Genomic DNA, 13,340 nt, shown 5'->3' with positions numbered 1-13,340 from the left:
ATTACTGGGATTCCAACTCGAAATTGGCGCAAACATTTCCAAAACAAACGTTGCCACCTCTTAGACGTATTTTTATTAAAATTAACCATAGATCATTACATTTACTAAATTATTTATTAATTAATTAAATATAATTATAAATAATAATATAATAAAATAAAGCGTTTAACTTCAAAATTTATTATTCGTATTTTAGAATAATAAATATTTATACGATCGCCAGAGGGAAAAGTAGTAACGTCAACATTTTTAAATGGAAAAATAATCACGTGTTTGTGGAGTGAAGAGTTTAGATTTATTATTAAATCTATAATGGTATTACTAACTCTATTTTTACTATTATTTATAATTAGTAAATGTAAGAATTTATGTAATGTCAGAAATGATATTATATCAATACTATTTATTCTGGTTAACTATTTTATAAATATTTTGATGTTCTTTCATATGAAGGTGTTTAACTCTATGAAAAAATGAAAAAAATATAAAAATCAATTAATTTTTAAAATGTTACATTTAAATAATTAACTGGGATAATTCAATTTATTTTATCATAACTCATTATGAAATTATTATTCTTATTTTCAGATAAATGCATTGCTATAAACTTGCAATGTAATTGCTCTCTCAGCTGCAATATCCATCAAAATCAAATAAGCACAAGCATTTTAACCCAGTAATATTTAAATCTATTAGCTGATTTACAAACAAATAAATATTTAGATTCTTGACATTGTGAATAAATCTAGAACTTAATGTATACAGAACAACGTTTATATTAATATAAAAAGCTTATAACGTTGGTCTGTATTATTCATTAAGTTAAGGACTTAATAAACTTTGCTGTTATGTTAAAGTTTGTTAATGTTTTATTTCTTGTTCACAAATACTTAGATAAATAAGATCCTTTTATAAAAAAAATTAATACACTTATCACTTTAAATATTCTAAATATTTCTATAGTCTCAGTGGGGGTCTGTAGAACTTCCCTTTTCCCACCATGTAGGGTTATAATACATCACAAAGCTGTGCTCCAATTGATATTTATACTTGTTTAATGATAACAATAAAATGTTAATTAATAAAGCAATGAATGGTCATCTAGGGCCAGGCCAGAGAGTTTCCGATATATATGCGTATGATAACATTTTTTACAGTATTATATAATTTGTAAGATGTATTATTTAATTTTTTTATTAACAGCATATTAATGCAATATTTTGAAGTGTACTGTATTTGACAAAAATTAAATTTTTAATAAATTTTTTAAAATATGTGGCTTCATCCCTGAGAGGATGTATTGATGTGTATTGTGATGATCTGCCTAGTCCTGAGCTTTTCTAGGGTGACCTATTTTAATGGAAGAACTGAATTAGCAAAAATGCAGATGAGACGTTTCCGTACACATTGACCGAATCAGTAAAAACACGCAATATGGATATGTTTCTGAACATTTTTGTGTTGCTGAAACTTTGTGTGTGAATCCTCACATCATCATGTAAATGTGAAAGGTCAGCCAGCATGTTGAGGAGACTGAGCAACATGACAACTATAAAGGCTAAACATTGCATTACAGAACTACCCTAATTTATTCTCATTATTATTTTCATGTCAAAATTGACAAAACTGTAAATATATTTGCATTCAAGGAGTATGTAGTTAGATGTGCTGTAGATAATTGAAGATATGAAACATTATTTTGTAATATAACTTACATAACATGTTGTTCCTTATTCTGCTAGACTTTCCCTGAAAATTTGCTGATGATGCACGAGTCTATCTTTAAAAAAACTAAAAGGGTTAACAGAAAAGATTAGTAATATTTGTTATTTTCTATGCATATTTTCAAAAGATAAATCACCTTAGTTATACAACTCTTTCAAAAAAGTTGTAAAATTAAAAACCAGCTGAGGAAAACAACATTGTGTTTTGTTGTTGAAATGCATACTGGTCTTTTGTGTGTTAAGAGACCTATATGATTAAAATTGCCATTAAGTTCCAAGTATTCATTGGTACAATCTGTGTTTCTTACAGTGTTTAGAATTTTCTAACAAATAATAAAAGAATTAATTATTATGAGGGAACCACCCCCGTAACTGATTTGTTGAGTTTCCTACTTTGGTTGTGTTCACCGTTTCGCAAATGAGTGGTTGCGCGTGCGCAACTTTCCGTGTTTATTCTTAAGTTTGTTTTTCGAAATTTTGAATCGCTTAAAGTTCGTTTTAATGTTCTGTTCCATACGCATTCTAATTCCTCATAAACATAGCCTGACGAAGACCCAGATGGGGTCGAAAACGTTCGCTGATGTATGAAGCAAGTATTACTGGAGTTACGAAGGTTTTTGTGTGAAAGTATAGAATTAATTATATTCATCATTTGTAGTATTTATTAGTAATAATATTAAAAAGTTATGATTTCTGAATTGACAGTAAGCAAACAGATACAAATAAAGATTTTTTAACAGCTTGTAAGTTTGTAAGATAGATAAAATGATAAATAATAAATGACAGTTTTTTTAATATTGTTTATCCCTCAATTTTATTTAAAGTATTCATTTGTATAAACTTAAGTGTACATATTTACTTGAAAAACAATATTTGAAATATTATTTTAATTGAAATTTTATAAAAATTTTATTATTTATTTATAAAAATGAGTATGCATTATTATTTTAGTGTATAAAATCTATTTAGATTCATTTTTTTATAAAATTGTTTCTATTTTTCAATATTTAATTGAGTGATAACAGATGACTTTCTAATTGTAAAATTTAGTTTAGACTAGAGTTTAGCAAAGTTCAGCTATTTGGAAATGTTAAACTGAGCTGAGGTTTTGACAAGCTGCAAACTGAGCTGTGAATTTTGACTACGTTTGAGAGCTGAGCTGAAGGGTGTTGCATTAAAGCCCATTTTTGAAATTAAATTGCATCAGTAATAATAATGGATACACGGTGTTAGATATGTTTTCATTTATCTGTTAATAAAACAAAAGCATTCAAATAAAAACTATTTGAGCATTAAGCAATTGAACTATAAAAAGTTTTAGATTAAGAGAATTGTTAAAATAAAGGTTGTAATTGCTTTTCTTCATTTGTTTCATAATAAATGCTATGTTATTCAATTCAACTTGCAATATTTCAAATCTTTCTATAATCTTTTATTCAGTATCTTTTCAAACATGCTCAGTTCCATTCATTTAAAAAAATAAAACTGATGGGTACCTTCTAATGTTACTTTGAAATGTTATTGTTGGGTATTTAATTCTTAAATTACAGTAGTCAAATTTAAAAGTAAGAAACTGTAATAAGTTATATTATATATCAGGTTTAGAGATGTTTGTATATATTATTTTTAATCAGAAATTTAAATCTGAAACTTTCAGTTATTAAATAATGTTTTTAGTTTATGCAAAATAATTTTATTTTTCAACATCTAGTTGTATTTATCATTATTAATTAAGTCTATACTAAAATATTATTATCTATTCTTATTCTAGGTAACAAAGAAAGTAAAAGAGTAATGAATATGTTTATACTCGTAAATAATTGAAATTAGTGTATATATAGAAATTTAACATGTCTCGTCGTCGAAATGTTGAAGTGGTACCATTGATGGATAAAGACGACGATTGGAAAGAACAAGATCTCGAAGATTTAGTTTTGAATGATATATTGGATAATATAAAACAATATCCACAAGTAGTTTCATACAGACAACTCTGGAAATCAATTATTTTGATATCATTAGCTTCATTTATATTAGGAATTATCACATCTTACTATTTATATAATGTTTTTAATGCTAACAATTCAACAGTTCAAGTTGCTAAGAAAAATGTGTATATATACATGAAAGAAAATCTGTATGAAGATATTAATCATAAAAACATAGAAGAACATTACAGGTAAAATTTTTATTAAATACTATCATAAACAATTATCTTTACTATATATAATAAACTATCATAAACAATTATCTATACTATATATAATAAACTTCTTTGTTGCAACTTTTAAATGATAAAAGTATTTGTTTTTTTAAATTTTTTTCTCGCTAAAACAAACTAAATATACATTAATTTAATTTAATTTATTTATGCATATTGGTTTCACCCATAATGCAGGGAATACAAACTTATAAAAAAATTACAGAGATCAATGTACAACAATAAAAAACCATTATGATATTATAATGAATTATTACAGAATATAAATACACAAATACAAAATTTGTGAAACCGACAATATTCAATTAAATAAATTATTTGCATAAATCAAAATAATCAAAATCATGAGGAGAACTATCTGGAAATATTAATAAAAATAAATTATATATAAAATAACTAAATCCACCTAAAAGCAGAAGAAAAGTTAATTATCACATCAAGCAAATGGATTATTAAAATTATGAGATTATTTACTTAAAAAAATCTATATAACGTGTATATATATATATATTGTCATGAATACATTAATTAACAGCTATCTTAGAAAAACAAAACCAATTAAACTGCAGAATGGAGATTGTTCTCTTAAAAGTTTTGAAGTGAATTCTTCCATGAGCATTCCTTTCTTTAAAGTTTTTTTTTTTTTTTTTCAAGTTATGTCATGGTCTCATCTGACCGGTTAATGACCACATTTGCAGAAGTCCATTCCAATATAGAAGGGGTCCAAAAAGTTACCATGCAGTAAAGCAGTGGCACACTCATGGGCATAGCCAGGAAGGGGCATGGGTGGGCATGGCCCCTCCAGTTAACCTGGTGCCCCTCCTCAGAAAATTACAGCCGAAAAAGCGTTGAGCCAATTTGCAAAAAGAAATAAAAAGCTGAAGCTAATTTAATTGGGTGTAGTGTATCCACTGAAAGTCTAGATCAGGCATAGCCAACATACGGCCCGCTTAATGAATTTATGCGGCCCGTGATTAATCTTTGAATATTGGACTTAACTTCAAATAATTGCTCGAATGGATCTGCGATAATACCTCATATCCTCACAATGTGAAGTGATAGGAAAGTTGAGAAATTCTGACCCCAAAAAAATAAAAAACAAATAAAATAAAATAAAAAAAGGTCAACGGCTTTCTGTGTCCAATGTGAAAAGTGTATCTGTAATCTCTATGTACAGTTTAGTCTTTACGGAGTGATGCCACAATAAGATCTCGCATCACCTGAAAATCTTGCTAGGGCCACCTCTGGTTCAGCCAGTGAAAAAAGTTTTCTTTCCAATTCGGCCCAGGGGAAAAAACTGTTGGCCACCCCTGGTCTAGATCTAGATTAAAGATGATGAACTATATTAAAGAATGGTAAAAAAAATAATTGATTGGTTAATTTTTGTTTAAGGCATTGCTAGAGTTTGATATTAATGTTACAAGAACGTAAAGGAAGTTTCATATTATATGTGTGTTAAGTTATTGTCGATTCCTATGGAAATTTCATTTTAATGAACAGTAATTTGAAATAATTCAATTTTGTGTCAGGCTGGCCTCTACTAGACCCCCATAACAAAACTCTGGCTATGCCAATGGGCACACTCAAGATTTAATTTTGAGGGGAGTTGAGTTGAATGGACAAAAAAATTTTAATGCAAATTCAATACATTTTCCACCTTGTGTAACCACTAATTTATAAGTAGTATATAAATAGAAGATTTGACACAATATAAATGAAAAAATTAATTTTAATTAAGAAAAGAATTTTGGAAAATTTTGTATTGTTTGTTTTTCTTTTTCTTTGGAATGTGTCAGGGTCACTTGGCCCTTCCTCTGGGTGCACTACTGCAGTAGTGTCTTCCTCCTAGATTTTTCAAATTAAAAATTTTTTGCAAACATTTACATCAACTTTGAGTGTAGCCTGACAACCATCTTGGTCAAACTCATACTCCAGGCTGGCATGAAATTTTGCTGGACCATGTTCCAAAATTATGCAGGACAAAAAAAAACACATATATCTGAATTTTATAATAAAAAAACTTATTTATTATAAGTACAAAGTGTGACTACCTACTGTTATAAAACTTATTTTACAACTTATAGTTAAGGTATGGTAGATAAACTATACAGTATATTCTTTTAATATTCTTAGTTAACATTTTAGTTTTATTTTTTAACTACCCATTCTGCAATTGAATTTACTATAGATGTATGATACTAGATATAGAGCACTGTAAAATTTATGATAAGCTTTTTGTGGAGTGCATGTCTTTTAAAGTGTGGGACTGGAAATGTGCTGGTTCTGTCCACACTACGCATGCTTTTCAACAATATAATAAACCATGTTCAGACTTGTCTTCGGGCTCTTAGGAGACATTTACTTCAGAAAGCCAAATTATCAGGCAATGATTAAAATTAATTTATTACATTTATTAAAATTATCGTGAGATGGTAGCTTAACACCTATCTGTAGAAAAAAAAATTACTTTGTATATAATTATTAATTTAGCTTAATCATATCTTGATAATTTGTCAGATTGTTTGGCTTTAATCATAAATCAGGTTTGTTGAGTTGTTTATATACATTTACTGTAGAATCATCTGCTGTAGAAAGAACTGCAGTGCATAGTAACTTTTGGCATATCCTATATATATATATAAATATAAAATTCTGTAACTTATATTTAATTTTTATACTATATTTTTGTGCATATAATACACAGAAAATTGCTAGAACAAAAATAAAATCTTTGCATAACCTGCTCTACCAAACACTCTGTATCTATGAGAGCAGAAATTGTTCCGCAGGCTCAAGTTCATATTTGCAATTCAAAATCACCATCTAACTTTTATCACGTAATTCACACCCATTTCATATTGTCTTCTAAATATGAATGAGCTGTGAGTTATATGCACAAAAATACTGTAATTATAAAATTAATGAATTATATTTTTTTAGAATTCTACAGAAAACAGGAAGTGAGGAATTACTTTCTTATATAAAAAATAATTGGGTAAAGGAAGGGCTTGATACAGTGAATATTATGTCTTACAATTTTCTTACGTCTTCTAGTGAAGGAAGATCGGAACAGGTATAAAACTTTTTTGTTATTCCATTTTATAAGTGTGAAATGTATTGATTCTCTTTTAATGATTGAATCCATTAATCACAAGCAAACTTTCATAGTAAATTAGGTCATAGTAAATTTATTTCTTCATTTTCAGAAACTAGAATCAATTTACCTACTGTAAACTTTGTGCTTAAAGGCTTTAATTATTTTTTTACATCCGATAAATTTTAATACAAAGTAGAAACTTATAATATTTTTGAAAATTGTATTAATTACATCTATAACATAGTTATTGAAATATTTATATTTATTTTTTAGTTATCAATCGTTGAATCAAATCAAAATAATTCGGAAAGCATGAAGGATGAAAAGAATCATTTTTATGAAGTAAAATGTATTTATTGTGATTGCCCATTCATAAAGGATCAAATAGTGATTGTAAGATTTGCATTTAAAAATTTTTCTTCATCTAATTCAGTTAATGCTTAACTATAGTATTAAATTTAAGTTTTCAAATATGCTGTTATAAATGAAAGTAAATAACTAATTATTCAAGAATTTTAACAAAATATTCAAAGTTATTAATAAATATTAAGAAGATAACAAATTAGTTGATTTAATACTATAATTTATTATCTAAATGTTATGCTTATATATAAGTAATATACTATGACAGTGGTTCCCAATTAGTTTTCCCTGCGTACCACTTCAAGAAAGAGCTCAAATTCGCATACCCCTTATAGCAGAAATTCATATTAATCCATACTAATATAAATTCGAAGGTAATTCTGTCTGTCTGTTACCTTTTCACATCTAAACCTCTGAACAGGTTTTAATAAAATTTGGCACAGAGATAGCTTACGTGTTGGAGATGGACATGGCTACATTTTACTGCAAGAAAATATCTTACTCCCACGAGAAAATTCAATATAATGCAGGCGAAGCTGTGGGTAGACTGCTAGTGATAAATAGAATAAGTTTTTTTTTTTATTACATTTATTACCTTTAAAATACAATTCTAATAATAATGAAAAATAACATAAGATTATTTAATTTTAATGTGACAAATGTGCATGATTTTCTTTGCATAACTTTGTAAAATCTGGTTGCTTTTTGGTCAGCTTCAGTCTCTAGTTATCTTCGAGTTGAAGTCGGTGACGATGTTTAGTTTTTACGTTTGTCATGGCTGAAAATCCGCTCTCACAGAGGTATGTTGTGCAAAATGGTAGTAAATATTTTATTGCCACTTCGCTGACATGATAATAATGATAATGTTTCTTGCGTAAGAATTTCATTTAGGTATTGTCACAAATGCATTTTTTTGATGAAATTTTGAGAATATTTTTAGTTATAAATAAACGAATTTGTGCATTCGACATCATGTTGTAAATTGCCGAATTTTTGGTGGTCCACTCCTTATTTTTTTGATTACTTCATCTCATGCATTTAATAATAATAAACAACGCTTTTTGCCCGCGACTGTAAATTAGACAGAATTAGATAACCCAACGATTAGGGTATAACGTTTTGCAGGGCTTATCACACCAAGGCCGACTGGAAGAAGGACCAGAACTTTGTAAAAAAGGTTTGGTCCTTAATAATCACATATCAAATTTAGGTAAGTATGCATTTTGGGTACAAGGACCCCTCATCAGCTTACAAACACATGGCAACAACGTAACAAATACAATACCAATAACCTGTCGGTACAACGGGGTAATCAACATATGCAGTGCACTGCATTTACAAATTATCAAGTATAAGTTACTAAGTGTATAAGTTACTTTGATAATTTGTAAATGCAGTGCACTGCATATGTTGATTACCCCGTTGTACCGACAGGTTATTGGTATTGTATTTGTTACGTTGTTGCCATGTGTTTGTAAGCTGATGAGGGGTCCTTGTACCCGTAATGCATACTTACCTAAATTTGATATGTGATTATTAAGGACCAAACCTTTTTTATAAAGTTCTGGTCCTTCTTCCAGTCGGCCTTGGTGTGATAAGCCCTGCAAAACGTTATACCCTAATCGTTGGGTTATCTAATTCTGTCTAATTCATGCATTTAAATTTTAAATTGACCGATTGTAGATTGCCACGCGTACCCCCAGGGGTACGTGTACCACTAATTGGGAACCATTGTACTATGGCATTCAAATTATAATGATAAAAATTTTACAACAGATGACACCATTTCACAAATTATAAGAATATTGCAAATCCATTTAGGATAATTTCAACGTTTAAACATTCCTACTCTAGATTACAAATAATCTCTTAATCAAGCACATCTATTATTACAAAATTTAATAGCAATTCCACTACTTATGTTGGTATATGTTCGTAATAATATATAGATATATGTCAATTATGTATTCATAAACTACACAATTCAATATTTACTTTGCCTAATATAATTAAATTTATAATTTATTTTGCAATATGTTTGTAATTTCTCTCTTCTTATAGAACCCCAATTATCCAAGATAAATTTATCCAAGTACTGGTCCACATTATCTCATATAATCAGGGTTCTAATGTATATGCATTTTTTTTTCTTTTTTCTTAGTTTCTTTTATAAAACTTTATTTTCTACATTTTTTTTATTTTGTTTTTCCAAATAAATCATTCCAAATTTTAAATCTTCAGTAAATTAATTGGAAGTTGTAAATGATTAAAATAGAGTGTTATTTTATTTCTCTTGTTGTAAATGCAGCAAAGATAATTACTGCTTTTACAATTCAGTCATTTCATTTAAACACTTATTTTAATATTAATAGAATTGATAAATTATTAGACTAGTACCAAATACTATATATACTAATACATGAAACACCTCTCAACATCAAAGACAGCCAATTTGAATAGCTGCTGCCCTGCCATCTAATGACATGGAGGAGCATAATGGTTTTTACCTTCTCAACGTATTAATGTTAAACTTAATATATTAATCTATAATAGGTGTACGTCTGTAGGTGAGAATTAATTGATGGATAAAAAAGTGCCAAATTAATGCTGTTTATTACTCATATTTTACTTTCCAAGACTATTGACACTTTCCAATGTTATTGTTTGTCTGGTTTGATCGTTTTGACTCTATAATAGCCTACATTCTGTAGAAATTTTGATGTACTCATTCCTGTACAGCAACATTTTTATACAATATTAATAAACTATAATTATTATATGTTTATTTTGTTGTATTTCTGTATTAAATAAACATCATACAGTATGAATATAGATGAATGATTCTCTTTCATTGATCTATGTATCACTTTTTTGGTCTTTTTACTTTATTTCTCTGAAACTTTCTTTTGTAACAGTTTATTTGCAGTTCTTACCTTGCCATTAATAACTGCACACATATATTGTATTCTGTTGCAAATGCCATTACACGCTAGTCGCAAACTTCTACATGCTACAGAACACATACATATTGTAGTAGCCATGTTCTGACATTTTGTTTACCCTATTTAATAATAATATTAAATTTTTATGTGAAAGCATCTCGCATCAAAATGTAGTACCTGACATTTCTTGCTAACTCAGAGGGCTAACATTGTGGCATTTTCATAGCACTTTATTTTCAGGAGAATATCTTTAGGATTACTCAATGGTTCTTGGTACTGCAAATGCTCTTTGCATCGTACATGAGGTACTCTGATAGCAGCCCAACCAGCAACATAGCTCTTTGTATTTTGGTCATCCAAGGATAAATCCTTAAACATTTCCATGGATTCTTCTTTTTCTCGTTGCTGGTGGCAAGTGTAAGTTTACTATCATATGTGGATTTATCTGTTCCATCTGATCTTTGCATTATCATAAAGTTATCGAGATCTTTCCAACAGTTGCCTGCTCTCGATGGCTGCAACAAGTGGTTTATCATGATGGTTTCCATGACTGAAATTCACTTGCATCAGGGTTGTACACCTAATTCTTTTTTATTTCACACAGTCTTTTTTACACGATTTTGAAATAAGATGGTTGAAGAAAACATTCTGACACGATTTAAAAATTAAAAATAAAATAAAAAATTATTGTCAGTATGAGCAAATGAAACAAAAGGAAGAAAGAGAGTTGATGAAAAGTAATTTGTTAGTTCACATAAGGTTTTCAAGTATTGCATCATTCTATCAGTTTATTTTTGAAGTATCATTAGCTCATAGTATTTAGATTGCTTGAGTGCTTTAGATTGAGAATTTGGTGCAAACAGAGGTAGATCTAGATTTTTCGGGGCCTAGGGCTTATTGTAGTCCATTTTTTGTTATATATAATGTTATGTTATAAATAATACTATAAATTATTATTATTATATTATTAATATTAACTATTTTATTTCTATATAATAAGTGCTCATTGTTAATGAAAAAGTGTTAAAAATTTATGATGATAATTCAGTTTTTGTGGGCCCTTGACACTTGGGGTTCGAGGCTTAAGCGCTATTAGTCCCTATGTAGATCTGCCCCTGGGTGCAAAAGATGATACTGGATTGTGGATGGAAATATTATAAAGCATAAGACACTACAAATTTATAAAAAAGTACAGGAATCGGAATCATCAATGAGTCTTAAAGCAACTTAACGTAAAAAAAAATTTTTTTCTAGTGAAAGATGTCTGACAGGATTCCTAAACATAAATGCATTTCACAATATTAAAATTAAAGGATAAATCTGCATCTGCAGATAAAAACACTGCCAAGAACTTTCCAGAAAAACTATCCAAAATAGTAAGAGAGGGTGGTTATGTTCCTGACCGGATTTTCAACAATGATGAAACAGATCTATACTGGAATAAAATTTTTGGTCACTTTTTACACAGTTTTTTGAATGAAATATAATTATTTATTTCATTTCACATGGGTTTTAATTAATAACTTGGAACATATCTCCCATTTTACTATAGGAAACATCAGCTGTGCATGATTTTTTGAGGAATGTATCTTCTGTAAAAATCAAATTGGGTATAATTGTTACCATCTCTAAGGCATACAATACAGAGCAAGTTCTCTATGCAGTCCTGAGTAAGTCGTCTCATTAGGAGAAATTCAAAATCATATTTTTTCCACTAATTCTCTTCGCAATAAGTGCATTTATGTTCTCTAGCTGTTGAAAACCTGAAATTCTCTCAAGAACGATGTCATTTCATTTACAGTTTGCAGGGTGGTGAATCATCTCTGAAATCCAAATTGACAGAAGCACACAAAATGTCATATTCCTTGTAAACCACAAAAGAATCGCATACGTCTCAGAGATTGCACTAAACCAGGTCAGAAGATGGCAGTGCTGTCACTTTTCAGAGCCAAGTGGAAGGAGTTTCGTGTATTAGTATATATAGTATTTGATAATACTTTAATAATATATTAATTGTGATTACTTAAAAATGTATTGNTTCCGCGCGGCACATCCGAACATGTAAGCCGAACAATAGTACGGGGGGGAGCGAGTAATCAAAAGTTGCGTGGTGCTCAAACAAAAGACGGATCGACGAGATATGAAAATTGCGTAACTAAGGGTTCGCGTAAGTCGGAGTAGCGTAAGTTGAGGTATTACTGTATATGAGAAAATAAATACAATTTTTTAAAATCTTTATATTCTTTAGCTAATCAACAATGGCTTAATATAAATTTTGCTGAACAAAAGCACACCTATATATTTCTTTATCACACTAATATTACTCAAAAACATTTAGTTGTTAATAATATGGAAAATGATTTCACTTAAATCTTTTCAAACTTACATATACAGTGGAACCCCAGTTAATGAACGTCCTGGTTAACGACCAAATATCGGTTAACAAACTTTTATTTTGCAAAAGTTTTGTCTCAGATAACTAACTTAACGGCTTTTTGTGTCAAATTTGTAAGCGTGCCAACTTTTAGGGAGAATCAGTTAAGTTGGTGGTAGCGGAGGAGACAAAGATTACAAGTATTTTACAGTGAAAATCGTTTATTAGTATGGGAAGATTTTTATATATTTGAGATGGTTGGAAATGGCTTATCTACAGTATTTTCTCCCGGCACTTAGGCGTGGCTTATCACTGGTCCTATGATAGTGCAAGCTGATCAGTTGTAGCCCCAGAACGGATGAGATGGGTTCACTTGGTCACAGAAACTATGGTAGGTGACAGAGCTGCAATGACTGGAGCAGTCCACGAGACACAACACAAATTTTAGCGGGCACGATTTCAGGCTTAATCCAGATGAAGACAACACAGATTAATCACCATAGAATTTTTAGGAAAACTGCGATTTGACCTTGAGATTCGGGGTTTTTATAGTATTTCTTCCTTGAATCTCACCTTACGATTAGTCCTGCGTCCCATTCCTCGCTTCCCGATTGTTTTC

General features: G+C 29.3%; 1 protein-coding gene across 3 annotated transcripts; it reads left to right on the top strand.

Moving 5' to 3' along the window:
* Positions 1–238: 238 nt before the first annotated feature.
* On the top strand, positions 239–12,302 carry LOC111620976. Of its 3 annotated transcripts, XR_002755992.1 has the most exons (6): positions 239–315; positions 3,496–3,903; positions 6,886–7,018; positions 7,316–7,435; positions 11,602–12,017; positions 12,149–12,302. XR_002755992.1 is itself a non-coding variant. In XM_023363002.1 (5 exons), the coding sequence occupies exons 2-5, from the start codon at positions 3,575–3,577 to the stop codon at positions 12,161–12,163; spliced, it is 597 nt and encodes a 198-aa protein (XP_023218770.1). In that variant the 5' UTR covers positions 239–315; positions 3,496–3,574; the 3' UTR covers positions 12,164–12,302. The 3 variants fall into 3 exon arrangements, 2 of the variants coding, with proteins under 2 accessions (XP_023218770.1, XP_023218771.1); XM_023363002.1 differs by lacking the exon at positions 11,602–12,017; XM_023363003.1 differs by having other exon boundaries at positions 11,602–12,302.
* The last annotated feature ends 1,038 nt before the right edge of the window (positions 12,303–13,340 follow it).

This window comes from Centruroides sculpturatus, unplaced genomic scaffold (genome assembly GCF_000671375.1).
Source record: "Centruroides sculpturatus isolate CEXI.00-Female unplaced genomic scaffold, Cexi_2.0 scaffold252, whole genome shotgun sequence".
NCBI classification, from domain to species: Eukaryota; Metazoa; Arthropoda; class Arachnida; order Scorpiones; family Buthidae; genus Centruroides; species Centruroides sculpturatus.
The sequence above is the reverse complement of the archived record's forward strand: the minus strand, read 5'-3'. Positions and strand labels throughout refer to the sequence as shown.

What these genes read in the sequence shown, in the direction of transcription:
- LOC111620976 (XM_023363002.1), top strand. Translation starts at nt 3,575, where the DNA reads ATGTCTCGTCGTCGAAATGTTGAAGTGGTACCATTGATGGATAAAGAC. An exon ending in AACATAGAAGAACATTACAG is followed by an intron (nt 3,904 to 6,885) that starts GTAAAATTTTTA and finishes ATATTTTTTTAG; the next exon opens with AATTCTACAGAAAACAGGAA. An exon ending in GTGAAGGAAGATCGGAACAG is followed by an intron (nt 7,019 to 7,315) that starts GTATAAAACTTT and finishes TTTATTTTTTAG; the next exon opens with TTATCAATCGTTGAATCAAA.